The sequence below is a fragment of the Drosophila subpulchrella genome, chromosome 3R (assembly GCF_014743375.2).
Source record: "Drosophila subpulchrella strain 33 F10 #4 breed RU33 chromosome 3R, RU_Dsub_v1.1 Primary Assembly, whole genome shotgun sequence".
Lineage (NCBI taxonomy): Eukaryota > Metazoa > Arthropoda > Insecta > Diptera > Drosophilidae > Drosophila > Drosophila subpulchrella.
Genome location: NC_050609.1, coordinates 4,220,782 through 4,237,458, shown reverse-complemented (window position 1 = coordinate 4,237,458; position 16,677 = coordinate 4,220,782). Strand labels below are relative to the sequence as shown.

The window sequence follows — 16,677 nt, the reverse complement described above, 5'->3', positions numbered from 1 at the left end:
AAACCTAAATTTTAAGGTATTTCTTAATTACATCCCTTGAAGTTTAATAATTAAAAATGGGAAAATAGATAATTGGAATAATATTTTATTTCTAACTTGGTTTAAGTTTCTTTAGTTAAAAGGTAAAATGCTGTTAATAACAGCCAGTTCTACATTCTAACATATGTATCTTGCTAAAGGCTTAACATTATGCTTGGACTAACATTTCCTATTCGGTCTTAAGAGCTGTTCCATAAAAGTCTCCACTCTGTTAGCTTAACATTAAAGGAACTTAACAGACGCCACAAAGATACAAGCTAACAGAAACAGAATCCCAAACATTTTAGAAGCAAGGGAGTATCCAAGAGATATACCGCGCCCAAAGATATCGCCAGATGGTTTCTCTTTCCCTGCAGAACTATATATCCTGACTTCTCTTCAGATGAGTACATTTTCCGAGTAAAAACGAAGCTGCATCGGCGGAGGTCCTGCGGCAGCATATCCACGGCATCAAAGAGTTGCTCATAACCAGAATCCGTGGCGGAGTCCCGAATCCGGCATCCGCAACCCGGAGTCAGTTTCACGGCAACTTTGGTGCGGAGCGGTACGAAGGGAAAACGCTGCCGAGCGGAGCGGTACGGTTCAGCTGTTGTTGTTAAGCGGCATCAACAAAACAAAAGCACGGAAAACTGAAATACTAAATTTTAAAAAATTAAATTATTGTAAAAAGGAAATTTAAGGACATCGAAATTGGCACACGCACACACAGATGCCGGGAAATTATGGATTTATGCTAATTTTCTGCTCCATAACATAAAATATCAAATGCAACTGCATGGGCAGGCTGAAAAACGCATAAATATTTCAAAAGTTCTGTGTAGATTTTAGACATCCGGAGTGAAAGAGATGGGTATGTATGCGGAAAAGAGAAAACTGTGTCTGTGTGTGCATGTGTGTCATTTAAGCCAGTCAATGAAATGTTTGTTAATTATGTATGTGTATACATTACATTGCCATTAAGTAATTAACTCAGCTTCAAGCAGAGCTGTTTAAGTCACTATCGCCCTCTCACTCTAGTGTGCATGTGTGTGTGTGCTCCATTTAGGGTTATGCGAATGCGTCTGTGTGTGTGGGTGCTTGACATTGTCCCTGTCGATGGGAAACATGTTGCGTATACGCCATGTTAATGCACAACAAATTGAGAGCAAATTGATATGCCAAACAACTGCAACTGCCATTGGGAATGGAAATGGAAGTGGAAATGGAAATCGAAATGGAAATGAAAACGTCAAGTGCGAGGCGATATTGCCATTAATTTGATATTTATACAATAATTGGAAGACAGACGAATTTCGAGATTTAGCCGCCTCGGGGCGGAATCCTTGTGATTCATCAGCAAGTCAGCACAAAGGATTTGTCTAATTGCATAAGCGAAGTCTGCTTTGGCAACAATCAATTGATATCATGTCGTTTGCTCTGTGTGTGTCTCTAGAATTTTTGTGCATTTGGCTTAGTCCTTGATTTGATTTCGTTATCTGTCATATGCATGTTTGAGTGGCATTCTTGGCTTGGGGAATTGCAAATCATTCATTTCTGTCCAAATATTTTTATTGTCTGGCATTTATTGCCCTGCAAGATCATGTCAATCAGCAATATAAATTGCATAGAAATAATTGAATTAACAAGTATTCAAACTGGACTCAGAAATATAACAATGTTATTTCGCTACCTAATTTGACAATGATTTGGTTTGCTTACTCAGCTAAAAATGGCAGATAACGAATTACAGCTTAAAGTCTAACATAACAAAAACCTTTGAATAACAATTTTGAATTTATGATTTATTTTTTTTTATAGCAGAGATAATATTTATGTTCTTTTACTTCAACTGCTTATGCTTGGACTGATTTTTAAATTGATAAAACTGAAATGTTGAAAATTAAAATTATTACATCAATTTCATTGTTATTATTAAACTTTACCTTTCCCTTGTCTGTAAAATAATACTAATTTCAAAGCAAGCATCCTTGACTGTGCTTTCTCCGCATTGATTTAAATTTAGCCATAATAATCAAATATTTAACTGATACACTTTGCTGTTATTCCTTCCTTCCTTCCCTTAGCCATTTTTGCTTTCCTGTCTGGTCCAATCACAATTGTAATTTGTTCGTTCAGATTCCTCGACTTCCTGAATATTTGGCGAATATTTTCAGCAGCCAGAAGCCATCCCACCTCCAATTGCTGCCTGTTTTTTGCTTTTTTTTAAATAAAGTGCCGTTCCGCTGGAAAAACTTTGCCACGGTAATTTTAATAAACGCGTCAATGAAACCAAAACAATGAGGACAGCATCAGCAACAATAACAACAGCATTAACGAGGGGAAGCCCACAAAAAAGAAGCCACAATTTGATTAGAGCATTAAAGGACTTTGTGCCACAAAGCCCGAAGCGTCCTGCCGAGGTCAGGATGTCTGTTCACCAGACTTTGAGATTTTTGCCTGGACCCCGGCCAGCTATGTGAATTTTTGGCTTCCGAGGCAGACAAAGTTGTCTGCCATATTTTTGAATTTCTCCTGTTTTTTTTTTTGGTTTTTGCTTTCCTGCTGTCGGAGCTTGGTGAATTTTTGGAAACTGTCAACGTTTAAATAACGCTGACAATGACAATAAACAAATGCAGTGGGCGCAAACAGAATGAAAGCGAAAAAAATAGCCGAGAAAAGTTTAATAAAAAAGCCAAACCGAAACTTTACAAAAGTCAGAAACATGCGGGTGAGAGGAGGAGAAAACTCAGATACACCAAGAAAAAATATAATTTATAGAATATATAGATTTACAATAACATTAAACATATTTTAAGTCAAAAGCATTACACACTACTTTTTGTTTTTATATTTTCTCCTAGATCAAATTGAAAAAATGTAAATTAAAGGACATTTAATTGTAAATATTAAATATTAAAAACTTATGTTTCCTACTCCACTTAAATAATGTATTTTCTCTCTGTGCACAAATATTTTGTCGATGAATGTTTTTTGTGCTTTGACGCCAAAAAAGTTTTCAAATTTAATAACCTTAAAACAAAAAGCCACTGCGGACGACTTCTTTTTGCTAACAAGGATTCTCCATTTATTTTTCTAGCTCATTGGCCCGCTGACCTGTCAATGGCATTTATCGATATCGAAACTATATCTATGTAGATGGACGACGATGTAATCATGAGAGGCGGCGCGTAGAGCAGAAAAAGTTTTCGGCTCCCCCCCGTGAAAGTTTGGACTAATAGAAAATATGGCCGGCCATTGAGTTTGGCCAAAAAGAGCAAAGTTTGCCGCTTTCGTCCTTCGGCGTCCTGCGATATTGTTCCATGTGGCAAGCAGGGAGCAGGATCGAAATCAGCTGGGGACTTTAAAGGCGACTGGCCACAATGGACCTTGGCCGCTGGCTGCTGCAGCTGGGCGTGCACATGCTGCTGGGTAAGTTTGAGTTAAAGCCAAACTCCCGGTCACAGGATATAGAGAGAGTCTGGCCCGGCCTGGTCTGGCCATGTCCTTCTCGGCCGTAATAATGAAAATATTTGAAACTTTTCATTTTATTGCCTTTTGCTTTTAATCCTTTGGCAAGCCGCCGCAAACCTTTTTTACGACAAAGTCCACGATGTCGGCAACTTTGTGGCTCCCTCACACACAAACACTCAAACACACGTACACTATAGTCATTTAGGCATTTCCGTTTCCGCATGCCGCTTTTGTGCATTTGGCTTCTGTGTGACCCGAACACGAAATTAGCATAGCAATAAATGTGTTTGTTTGGGTGTCGCCGCCTTTCGACCCGGCCAATGGATGATGTTCTCTCCTGACCTGACCCGACCCGACCCGAACCGACCTCGACCCCATCAATTTATGTTAATTTTATGCCACCGAAATTGTTTTTTAAATACACTTTTAATTATGGCCCAATGAAAGGCAAAATGAACCGAGACGGTCAGGACTTGGCATCGGAATAAAAATAATAATTTCAATTAGCTTTAATGTGTCTGTCGCAGATAAGCTGCGTTTTTCTGTTGCTCTGGCAACACGGCGAATGCGCTATATTTGACGTAGAAAAATATACTACATCATATATCATAACAGGGACAAAAAAAAGAGCTTAAGCTATAAATAGAAAATAAATTCCATTTATAAACATAATTTTACTCGTTTTTTGGAAAAATAACAAAAACAAAGCTGGATTAGCTGATGAATTTTAAATAAATTTCACAAAACGTTCTGCGACATAAATATAACACAATTTATTATCTCTTAGAGAGTTTTAAATATGAACATGTTAACTGCCAACAATATCAAATTACTAAAGATTATTCGCCGCGCTATTTTCTGGCGCTCGTTAAAATTAAATTTCTATTGAATTGGCCTCGTTTACTATTTTCCCAATTTATTGAATGATCTTTGGTTATTCAAATTTGCAATTTGCAAAGCATATTCATTACCCCAAAAAAAGAGTGCCAACAAAATGTCAGACGATTTGCACAGTTTGCGGAGTTTCCCCTTTAACGAGTTCATGCATTGTTTGAGGAACCTCAAATGGCAAGGACAAGGACATGCCCACAGACATTGACAAATGCCACCACACTCGGCTGCGATGGCAGGACATTTGCATAAACCAAACATAAATGCGACAATTTCAACCCGGAGTACGCCCTAAAATATTTACCCCACTGTGTAAAAACTGTGGCAATGAAGTCTCTCTCACTCGCTCGCTATATTTTATTTGCACTTTTCTAAAATTTATAGACGCTACTAAAATTCACTGCAAACACTGGCTGGCTGGTTGGTTGGCTGGCTGCTGAGAAAATAAATATTTGGCTACAACAGTGGAGAAAGAGTCTCCGGCCCCAAGTGCCATAAAGTTTATTTAAACAAATTGCCGATTTTATAAGTGTCTTCAATTTTAGTAAGTGTGCGTTTCCCATTCTCCCCGCAGGCTGTGTAAACGATGCGATGTCTCTGCCATGTTTGCACACAAAAATTACAAATCTCCGCCCTCGAAAATCGGGCTGGCACATCCACATGTCATTTTGGCCCAAAATCTGACAAAGCCGCTTGCCAATTCTGAAGTTGAAGTTGCAGTTGAAACTGTAGCTAAAGCTGGAGTCTCTCAAATCAAGTTTAAACTTTCACGCGTTTGCAGCTGCATACCAAATGGGATTTGCACAAAAACAAGGAAACCGGGAAAACGGAGGCCAAAAACAACAGAGCCACGCATCAGCTGAGAAATTTCGACCATGCTTTTTGGCCAAGCTTTTTCTGGCCAACTTGGTCTGCTCGTGTTGCTCGTTTAGCTGCTCGATTTTCCTGCTTGTTTTTTTGTATTATTTTTTTATTTCTCGTGATTTTTTTTGCTGAAGCCACTGCGCTTTGCTGAGATTAGCATCTTTATTTGTGTTTGTTTGCCGCAGCACAGCCCAGAGCCAAACTAAAACAAACTCCCACCCAGAATCCAATGTCCCACTTGTCGTCGTTGGCCCCGCATTTGTATGCAAATTATAGAAGCCTGGCCCCTCGATTTTCCCGCTTTTCCGGCTCCTTGGGCTGCTTACTTTTCCCTTGGTTTACTGCAGATTTGTCTGTTCGAGCGTTTATCGTTCGTTCGTTCGGCGGCAAATGCTTAAAGCGGATTTGATCACAGTCGTTGGCAAAATGTAGGAAAAATACAATTCGTATTTCCCCGAACTATTCAGGATCCTAGAGTCCCACCATTAAAGCGGTCTCAAAGCCTTCGGAGCAGAAGAGCTTATTGAACTGCTTTTGGCCCTTGACTTTCATTAGAGCTGGCTGAGATGTCTTCTTTGTTTGCGGAGCTTCGTGGGCCACAAGCGAACAGCTGCGCCAGACGAGCACAGAATGGGAAACAAACACTCGGGGAAAATAATGTGTAAATATATGGATAACTTTTCCGGAGAAAACTATAATCATAAATTACCCAAAATTATTGAAGTCATCAAGAATTTTAAAGGCAATTTATTTGGGAATAAATATTTGGAGTAAATTTTTTTAAAAGCAAATAAGTTTATTTATAATCTTTTCATGGCTAACAAAATTAAACGCCAAGTTACTTTCTTGTAAATATTTGTCTTCAACTTTTACATTATTCAACAAAGTTCATTCACAGGAATTCTTTTTTATGAACAGAATAACTTTACAAGTGAGTTGTGAGTAATTTATTAAAAACACTTTGGGTCAACCTATTTATTAAAATAACTTAAATTGGTATAAGATCGACCCCTTTTAGAATTACAGATACGTTTATTTATTATTTTTATTATTACAAAAAAAAATCTCTATGACTTATCTTGACCATTTAGTATTTGGACATGAAAATTTAAGATTAGATTCTTAGAATCACGTTACTCTGACTGCAGAAGTCCTTATTATTTTTTATCATTTTAATATGGCAAGGTGATTTTACTAACATTTTTTTTGAGTGCATAGAAGCAACAACGAATTGATGTGCTGTCTTTTCTTGGCTGTTCCTTCGACTCGGTCTCATCCGCAGTCTGAGCCGCTGGTTCTGCTCCTGGTTTTTGGTTGTTAGGCAGCAAAGTTCACTCAAGTGCGTTGATTGCCGTGCAAAAAGTTTCGTTTGTCTGTATTTGATGTACTTATTTTTATTATTTACATACACAAGCAGGCAGGCAGGATCGGCACACATACAAACAACAGTTGTGTCCTGTCTTTTTAGTCGCGCAGGTGAAGTTTTCCATTTACTTTTCCTCTACGGCTGTCATTAAGCTGCGGTTGCCGCTGCCATTTGCAAATGTGTTTGCCATTGTCGTCCTTGTTGGCCGTATTGTTGTTGCTGCTGCTCGTCGGCTGCTTTGACATGCTTCAAAGGACTCATGTCAGGAGGATAGGAATCCGAATCAGAATCAGAATAACCATTGGTACAAGAATAAGAATCCGAATCAGTCAGGCACTTTTGTCTGTTTGTCTATTGAAAGTTTAAACAAGTTTGTCTGGGGCCGTTTTCCCATTTTCCAGATGTTGCACCCGAAAACTCAAAGAGTTTTTCCTCGAAGGACGAATGCGAACAGGCCGAAAAATAAATACACTGCTTGTGGTGCCTACGGCAATCGCAACTTTTGACATCCTTGCAAGTTATTTCAACTGTAAGCTGCGACAAATTAAATTCGCGAGTGTTGCAGTTGCAACTGTTGCTGCAGGTTGCTGTTGATGTTGCTCGTGTATTTGGTGATGCCGCTGCTGCTGTTGCTGCTGCTGCTGCTGCTGTTACCTAATGCGATTTGCGAAAATTATGCACAAGTTGTTGGCTTCCACTTGGCGACGTCTCGCGGATTTCTTGCTTATCGTGCGGCAGTGTGCTCCAGTTGCAATTGCAACTTCAACTGCAGCAACTGACAGGGCCAAGATTATGGAAATTTTTGTACCAGCCAGCAACTTTGGCATTTAGCGTTATACAGGGAGCTGGCAAAACACCGCAGCAACACCAACAAAAAAAAAACCCCCATTGCAGCTAATGATATTAACCATTTTTTCCGGCATTTTCCCCTTTTTTTTTACTCTGTCTGTTTGCACTTAAAAGCGTTCTGCAAATTGTAAAAACCAGCACGCGGTTGGTTGCTGTTATTGCTATTGTTGTCGGCGGCAGCGTTTAGTGTGTTTTTGTTGCTGGAAAAGGAAAACTCTGTCTGAGTTTTAGTGCTCGGCATTTCTACAAGTTCATTCAATTAGGAGTTGTGCGTCGGTTGCTCTTGGTCGCATTTCGCATTTCTGCTCCTGCAGTGCTTTAGCTCGTCCCATTTTCATTTTATTTCTGATAAGCTTAAAATGCAGAGCAGCGATTAAGAGTGCTTCTCAATTTGCAACAATGAATCATCGGTAGAATAAGCAGGGGAAAATGGTAATTATTCTCAGCAGAAATGTAGTTGTCATAATTTAATAAAACAAAAAGAAGAGAAAAAAATTAATGGGCATGGAAATATTTTATTTAGTAAGCATTAAAAAATAAAAATAAAACTTGGATTTAAATTCAAATTATTATCTCGCAGAAAAAGTTTTCAAAGAGGGGCCTTCAAATTTTTTATTTCCATTTCCCTCTCAGTATTACTATAATATTGTTATAATGCTGGTAAAAGTTCTTTTGCACATATTTTACTGTAAGTCTCAAGCGAAAAAAGTGGCGTAAGAGCTTAAAAATGTGTTTTTAAAGTTCCATGTTTTTATGTTTCATGAGGATTAAATGTAGAACATACACAATTTTACTTTTTTCCAAAAAAAACAGCCCCAAAACAGACTAAAAATCTAGTTTAGCCCAATCGAGGAACAAAGTCGATCTCCCCAATAAGATTTTCGAAGCATTTCTTTTTACTCGGCCCCAGTTTTTCTCTCTTGCCTTGGAAAAAGAATCAAATGATAATTTTTTATTACCACACAATCTCTGACAGGGAATCGAGATTCTATGGGACTGGTTTAATGCCTCAATTTAAAGCAGACGAATGCAAAACATTTTCATTTCGTTGCCAGTTTTTCGTATTTATTCTTTTTTATTCAGCATTTTTATGGCATTTCTCATCATTTTATCTGACGTTTTTCATCTCGCTGCATGGGACTAACATTCTCCCCTTCTGCTCTGCTCTTTCACCCCCTTTTCCCCCCGGAAAATCCCAACATTTCCACCCTGCCAGTTGTGCGGCGCATTCAGTGTCTACGTGTGACTGACATCAATGTGCCACAAATTGTTGATTTTCGTGATAACGTGACATTATCCTGCAGCTATGACATAAGTGGTCACACGTTAAATTCGGTTAAGTGGTACAAAAACGGAAAGGAGTTTTTTAGGTGAGTATATGGAGCGTTATATAATGCATACAGTGAGTGACACAGTTATATATAGTTGGTTAGTTATTGTAGCATAAGTAAATTTCAATCTATTTAATTGAATTTAATTAGTTTTAATAATATTTGCTATACACAAGAGTCCATTTAGTTGAAACTAAAATATATAAAACTACTTGTCATCAGACAATGGTGATAGCATATCTCACTATCACATTCTAGATATACATTAATTCAAATATTATTTTAAGTGGGTAATTGCAAAATTATTAGAAACCAATTCAGAACGTCAAATGAGCTCTTCAAAACATTTATGTATTTGTTTACTAAACGCATTAAATGATCGCTTGACCTGATAGTTTTGATAGCCGACTGTAGCTGACCATAATTTATGATATTTATTTCAACACGCAGATGCCACATGCATGAAAATCTGGGCCATGACCTGTGACCCCTTGAGTGGTTTTCTGCACACGCACCCACAAATGTGTATATACTCATTGTCAGCCGATTTTCTTGCTCAATTAATTATTAAATAAATTAATTTGCGTTGGCAAATTAATTTAAATGTTTGGCCAAACACTGGGCTTCGAGCCCTTCACAAGTTGGCCGTTAAGCGGCATTTATTATTTATGCACACATCGTTTGCAACGGGGGCCCGAAAACAGCAAACAACAAATTAATTGCCCAAAAGAGCACATATTTCGGCTGGCCGAGGCAAATATGATGATTAAAAGGCCATTTGACCGAAAGTTAGCCATAAACAAGTGGCAAGATGGGCACTTCATTATTGTCAGCTCTTTTGACTGCGAAAATTAAAAAATCTACACTGCCTGCCGAGCGTTTTGCTTAATTAAAAATGAGTAGAGCAGTGCATACAGTGCATGTATGTATATGAACTCCCCTACAGAGAAAATCTGCGAGAAAAGCTGGCAAAAATGGAAAAATAGAAGAAAAAAACGAGGGAGACAGTTAGCGAGTCCCATGGGGCGAGCGAAAGTTTTAATTAGACAGCAGCACGTAAAAGTCAACTGGAGGCAAATTGCAATTCCACTTGCACTTGCCAGCCGAATGCAAATTAAGGCTAGCACTAGTGCAACAAAAAACGAGCGCCAGAAGTTCACAAATAACTTGCAACATTTCTCTTTTCTTTGAGTTTTTGGGCAACTAATTGCCAATGGCTCAGAGTTCAAGGATATGCCAGCAGCTTTTCAAATATAATTTATATAATACTGTTCTCTTACATTTTGGCAAAGCACCAATCTTGTGTTATGACAGACAGGACACTTTTTAATTGGCTCTAATTGGTCTAGTTTTTGGTATCCCAAATAAGTATTTATTCTAAGAATTATTACTTTTAATAAGTGCATAAAATACTATTGATATCCAAGCGGTCAGGGTTTTTATTTCGGTAAATGTCAAATAAAGATTTAGTATTTTCAACAAGTTCATAAATACCATTCCTTGTGATGTTGATATCACAGCAGTCTGTCTGATAGTTTTCAATTTATTGTTTGCTTTTAGGATCAGAACACAAATGTTTCTCTTCTTTCTGTGGTAAAATTAATTTAATGTGTATTTTAGTTTGCCTTTTCTAGATACCCACAAAGAGAAACTGAGGCATTATCCTGCTTCTGACCCAAACAAATCCCCTTGTAACGAGCATCGGACGACGGCGGTTGCCGTTTATATTGCTTATCAAATTTGTTGATTTGCTGCCGCAGTTACCGCCTAAGCCGCAAATAATGCGAAATCGGGTCCGGGAAACCCCCTGCCACGCCCCCTTTTCTATCATGGCTATTAACAAGTGGCGCTCGAAGGCGACTTATCAACACTACGGCAGCGCACAAAAGTAGGCAACGCTTTTTTTGCCTTAGCTAGGATTTTATTTATGTGGTTTTTTGTGGCAAGAGGAAAAGCCACTTGGCCTCTGTGTGTTTGTGTGTGTGTGTGCTGGACAAGTTTTCCACTTGAACACTTTTTGTTGTGGATTCCGCTTTTTACATGTTTTTGAGGCATTTGTGGGATTAATGAGCATCAATCCACAATACAAAACAAATTAAAGGGCCCTGGCTTGCCCCCTTTTTCCATCGATTCGAACCCGCTTGCCACTCTTTTGCCGGTTTTCCACACGTCGAACCCACATTGGCAATCAGTTAAGGTTGAGTGCATGTAAGCCACTTGTCTGCGAGTGGCGAAAAAGAGAAACGATTCCTCCATTTCCTGGCCGGTTTGCGTTGATGGCTTTGAAAGCTTTTAACCCAAGCCTACGACACACATCTGCAGATTATCAGTTGGCTTTCGAAAGGATGCGAGGCAGGAGGTCCTTTGCAATTTGCGGCCACTTTGCCAGCTCATATCCACTCCACCTCTGGTGTTTCGTCAACTTGGCTATTTTTTAGAGAAAGGCTATTTATAGTACTTAAGAAGGGTATCAAAAAAGGTGTTACTGTGTTACTGTCAGGCTCATAACTTCAACGTTATTAAAAAAATATGTTGAGGAAAAATAAAACATTTTAACAAAACTATTTTAAAGTCGATCAATATCTTAAAAAGTTTAATAATGGGTACCCCAAAAAAAATGTAAGGAGGCTTGCCTTGTTTATGTAACTCAAAAATAAGTAAACTATTAAATAAAGAATATCTATTTAAAGTATATTTATTTAACATATCATGCATCTAGAATATTTTTAAGCTACTGGTAAATCTAAAGTAGCATTTATTCTGGCACCTACTGGAGGCAACACTAAATGTAGTACAACTATATATAGTATCTGAATTAATCACCTATCACTCCGCAGATACTCGCCCCTCACCCCGCCCACCTACATTCCGTTCGCGGTGGAGGGCGTGCAGCTGATCGATGACGGCAACGAGTGCAACGAATCCTCCTGTCGCGTGGAACTCAATTTATTGGGCGTCAAGTCGTCGGGCGTCTACAGGTGCGAAGTGTCCGGCGATGCCCCCCACTTCCAGCTAACGGCACGCGATGCCAACATGACCGTTGAAGGTGAGTTTACCTGGTGAAAGGGCCTGGAAAGTGGCCCGGGTGCTTGAGTAATGAAATGCAACTCCAATTGTTACTCTTAAATTAACGAGAGTGGGCCAGTGGGTAAGCCAAACCCCATGGCATCATCTCCCACATCAAGCACGTGCTCAAAAACTATCTGCGGGGGCGTGATGCAAATGCAGGAAAACATTAAGATCACTGAGAAAAATTTTCGAATATGGTGTACAATTGATTTATAATATTATTTTATAAAAGCTTGCTAAATAATTATTTTTAAATTTTAGTAGGATTTTTTAGGCCACCAATTATCTTAAATTATTAAAAAAATACTCTGCACTAAGAAATTTTTACAAGAATATTCTATAAGTTCAACCATTCTAATGTTATTTATATTTTATTTTTAAAATAAACCCTCCTTTTTTTCTATGTTATGTATCTGTGGATTTATTTGCTCTACTTCATTATAGTTTCTTTAAGATCCTTTAAAAAACAAAACACAATTTTTGGTATTTTGATAATCTTTATTTTATGTTTTATAAATAACTTTGTTATTACAATATTACCAAATTTGCAGCCAAAATTCAAACACCAAGCTGTTGGTCATTCCAAGTATTTGCATTTTTTTTTGCAGTGTATAGGTGTACTTCTCGTTCGCGTATTCCCGTCGTGTTTCCTTTGCTGCTGCACAGCATAAACAGAGTAAAATGTGTAATTTCCGTGATATTTTAATAGTAAACAACGGGGAAAGAAAACTGCAAGAAACATGCAGGGCCGTTTGCATATATGACGAGCTGGCAAAGTGGCTGCCTCTGCAGTGGGTGGTTGGGTGGTGTTGGGTGCTTGCAGGATAGTGGGTGGTGGTGTGGCACACGCACAGGATAAGCTGTGGGGCAGGAGGAATAAGGGGGTGGGGTGGGAGCTGAAGGAGGCGATGCAGCCAGGCATTCAGGATGTGCTCGCGAGAGGAACAGTGAGCGTTCATAAAATGTAACCAAGAGATGCATGTGATTCGCATCCGTACACACACACAAACACACACGGAGCACCCTTCCTGCTGCTCCTTGTAGTTGCCTGTATCTGTGTGTGCGGCTCTGTGATTTACGGCAGCACTTTATGCTTAAAAAGGATATCGCTAAAATGAAAAGCTCCGCCATTGCCAGTGCCTCCGCTTTTCCCCCTTTTTTCCCCGCTTTTCCTTCCCTCGCAGCGTGTGCGTTTCGCCTTCCTCTTATTTTCGCTTTTACTTTTGCCCCACAGGATGTTTCTCTGCATGTGTTTTATGATCATCTATTTTTCCGCTGATATAAAATAAATATCTTGTAGATGCGGGGCAGTCGTGCCTCGGGCTTTGCTGCTCTGCTCGGCTCTGCTCTGCTACTTTTCCCCGGCGCTTCTACTTTTGCTAAAATATTTTTAAAAATTTATCAAAAGCAAATAAAGAAGTTGAGCAAAACAAACAGAACGCCAAGGAATAGCAGCAAAATAAAAACCAGAGCAAAGGAGGTGCGCCATTTGCATGTGTAATGTGCGTTTAAAATTAGCTAAGGACGTAACTGAGAGCTGAAATGCACTCAGCCAGGGAAAAAGTCATCTGTCCCACACTCACGCATATGTGAGTGGGCTCCTTTCTCGCTAAGGATACAGCATAAGGTTTTCCTTGTAGCTTAACTCAGCATTGTTACGGCTTGTTAGAGATGTATGTTTTTTAAAGTTGCTAAAAAAAACAAAATCCATTATCTTAAAACCATAAAAATACTTAAGGGGCCCTACTTAAAGCTCGTAAAAATATTTGAGCTACAAATTTTAGTTCTGAAATGAACAATATTTAGTGTTCAAGTTAAACAACATTCCAAATATTAAGTATACGTACCAGTTCCATTTAAAATTTATAAAACAAAATACATTTTCATACACCTTTTCGAAAAAAAAAAATTCTTTATAATTTTCAATGGATGGATGGATAATTCTAAGGATATTATTTCCCTTTCAGCACTTCCCCAGAACAATCCCCTCATCAGCAGTTTTCACTCAACTTATCGCTTCGACGACTTCGTACAGGTCAACTGTAGCACAGACTTTTCCAGTCTATTCACTCGGATCACCTGGTACGTCAATGGGATTAAGGTAAGGGATAGCCCACAACTATCTTGATTGTTAAATAACACTTTCTGTTTTAAAGGTTTCCCTGATTGATCTTCTACCCAGCATTGAGACCACAATCGTGGCCCATGGATACAGTATGCGTCGTATTATTTCCCAACTGAATTTCTATGCCAACGAGCCCCGTTTTCATCAGTTGCAACTACAAAAGCTAATCCAACAAAAGCGGACAATCTCACCTGCACGATTGGGCCTGGAATTGCGTTGTGTGGCCGAAATCGATCGGTATCCTAGTCTTCAGCGAGAGGGGAGCATGTTCGCGCAGCTCTTTAGGGACGAAATCGATCAGAAGAACCAGAAGCTGATTAACTCGAGATCAGGTAAGATCAGGCGATAAAACAGTACAATTAAAGGTGATTTTTTAAAAAACATATTAGAAAGATCTCAAAATTTGTATAAATTAAAAGAATAAATTATTTAAACTATCCTATCTTTCGGGAATGACGTCCCAAAAACCACGTTATTAAGGCTTTTACAAGTTCTTATCTCTCCTCTACCAAATTATCTTAATTATTAATTTAAATTTAAACCAAAAGAGCAGAAAATGTGTGCAAAATGTATTTAGTGTTTAAAGCGTATTCTCTCGCCCTAGCTTTTAATGCACTTGACCGCAATGTCAGCGGCCGCTAATTAAAAATAAATACGTTTCCACACGGACTGACAGTCCGTTCGCGGTCTCGCTATTTGGACAATTTTAACGCAAATTAATAAAAATGTGACCTCTGACCCCGTTGCCTATCCTCTTGCCTTTACCTCCCTCAGCTTCACTCACACTCTTTCTCTCTGCCTCTTTCTGTTGCAGATGCCACTCGAAATGCACAAGTGCTGCATCTGCTGCTGGTGGCCATTTCGATGACGATAACCGCAGTGCGACTCTTCACACCGCTGACATTTCAATATGGCGCACGGAAGTCGGCGCGCTACAAAATGGCGGCTACGCGATGAATTTTTCCTAGTTTCCGGTTTTGATTGCGTTTTGTATTTTCGTTATATACTTGTTTTTAATCCATTTTTGTAGCTTTAAGCAACTGAAATGCACGTGAGAATTTACAAACAAAAATCAATGTAATATTTATGTATAATTGTAATAAACGTCACGGAGAAAAATCGAGGGGGAAATTAACTTAAGTCTAGGCAATCGAATCCTGTAAATAGCCTTTAAGTGTGCAATCGAATTATAAGAACACAATGAAATCATCGTCAATAAACAAGCAAGCAAACAAATGACTTCTTTTGGCTTCCTACTTTTTTTGTCCATTTTCAGCCACGCCCCCAACTCTTTGCCACCCTCAGATAACCGCAAAAGTGCCGTTAAATATGCTGTTGGGCCCCCTTTTTCTGGTTCGCATTGAGCTTTATTGTTTCACTTATTTTTTTGTGCTTTTTGTTGCCTTTTGAGGCACATGCCTCGCATGCCTTTGGCCACATCAGCTATGTGCGCCACGCCCACAAAGGCATTCAACGGCCCCGCCCCCCGCCTCCCGCCTCCGACTCCCCATCGAAGCGTCAGTCTCGTTTTCATTTCGCTTTTAAATCGAATTCAATGAATTCGATTGCAATCCCCCTTTGCATACGCAAGTTTGTGGCATTGGAAAGGCCAGCCCATAACATCATCACCATCCTCATAAAAGTTCCGACACTGCACAACAAAGTTAGGCCCCTGGCGTTTCGAAGGGGAGTGTGGGAGCCTACGTATATAATCTAACTTCAAAAGGCTAATCAAAAAAATCTACCAAATCTATCCTTTCAGAAATAATATTAGTTTAAAAAGCTTAGAAGGTAAGTCAATTAGTTGAAAGGTTTTCTACATTTCAGATGAAAACGTAACCATAATGATTTTAAGGAGGAGATAATATTTTATTCTTAGGAGATTTAATATTTTAAAAATTACCTTACACTTTGCTTAATTTGCGCATATTTTAAATAATTTACATTAAAGACTCCCTGCAAAAATTAAGCCAATATTAAGTTAATTATTGTACAACTGGGTCTCTTTATGGAAAGAAAAAACATTTTTTTAATTGAAGTGTCAAATACACCTTTTTATCATTAATTCGCATGCAGTAGTATATTGAAGACAAGACCCACTCGATTCATTTCCTGCCCTTTAACATTTATATTTATTTTATTTTATTGGCAAACACAGACAGCAATTCACTGCCCCTGTCATGCCTTTATTATTTTATTTTTATATTCCATGCATTTTTAAGGCCTTCAGCCCATTTGAAAGCTGATGGGGCTCTCTTTCTCAGGGCGAGCTACGTCTATAAAACCCAGCATCAAGGTAAAGAGATTACCGAGAATTTATCATGTTTCCTGTTAAGTATTTCAAGGGTATCATTTCTAAAAGTCTTAATATTTCATTTACAGATAATACAGAAATGTAGTTATACAATTTTTCTACAATATTGGGTATATATCAAAGTATTTCTATTTTAAAGTGTTCATTTAGTTTTTAAAATTTCCTAATTTCTAATCCCCGTTTAAAAAGTGCCTCGAAAAACATAACATTTTGTAAAAATACATTTATGACATCCCCAAGGTGCATTGCCTTATTAAAACGTCCCAATGGACAGGACTTTCCCCGCTGCGTCATGTAAAACGAGGGATCAAAGTTGCCGGCCGGGAACGGCAGTGCAAACGAGGAGCGTAAAAAGACTATTAAGCGATAATTTATTTGT

The 16,677-nt window shown here is 38.6% G+C and overlaps 1 protein-coding gene across 2 annotated transcripts; it reads left to right on the top strand.

Annotated features, from left to right (window-relative positions):
- The first annotated feature begins 552 nt into the window (after positions 1-552).
- Positions 553-15,211, top strand: LOC119563124. 2 transcript variants are annotated; one of them, XM_037876373.1, is made up of 7 exons: positions 553-614; positions 3,116-3,447; positions 8,676-8,829; positions 11,628-11,836; positions 13,827-13,960; positions 14,016-14,316; positions 14,799-15,211. In XM_037876373.1, exons 2-7 carry the CDS (start codon positions 3,399-3,401, stop codon positions 14,939-14,941), a joined length of 990 nt encoding a protein of 329 aa, XP_037732301.1. In that variant the 5' UTR covers positions 553-614; positions 3,116-3,398; the 3' UTR covers positions 14,942-15,211. The 2 variants fall into 2 exon arrangements, with proteins under 2 accessions (XP_037732301.1, XP_037732300.1); XM_037876372.1 differs by having other exon boundaries at positions 575-889.
- The last annotated feature ends 1,466 nt before the right edge of the window (positions 15,212-16,677 follow it).

Coding starts and splice junctions, on each gene's coding strand:
- LOC119563124 (XM_037876373.1), top strand. CDS start 3,399: ATGGACCTTGGCCGCTGGCTGCTGCAGCTGGGCGTGCACATGCTGCTG. Junction 11,837..13,826: donor TGCCAACATGACCGTTGAAG/GTGAGTTTACCT, acceptor TTTCCCTTTCAG/CACTTCCCCAGAACAATCCC. Junction 13,961..14,015: donor GGTACGTCAATGGGATTAAG/GTAAGGGATAGC, acceptor TCTGTTTTAAAG/GTTTCCCTGATTGATCTTCT.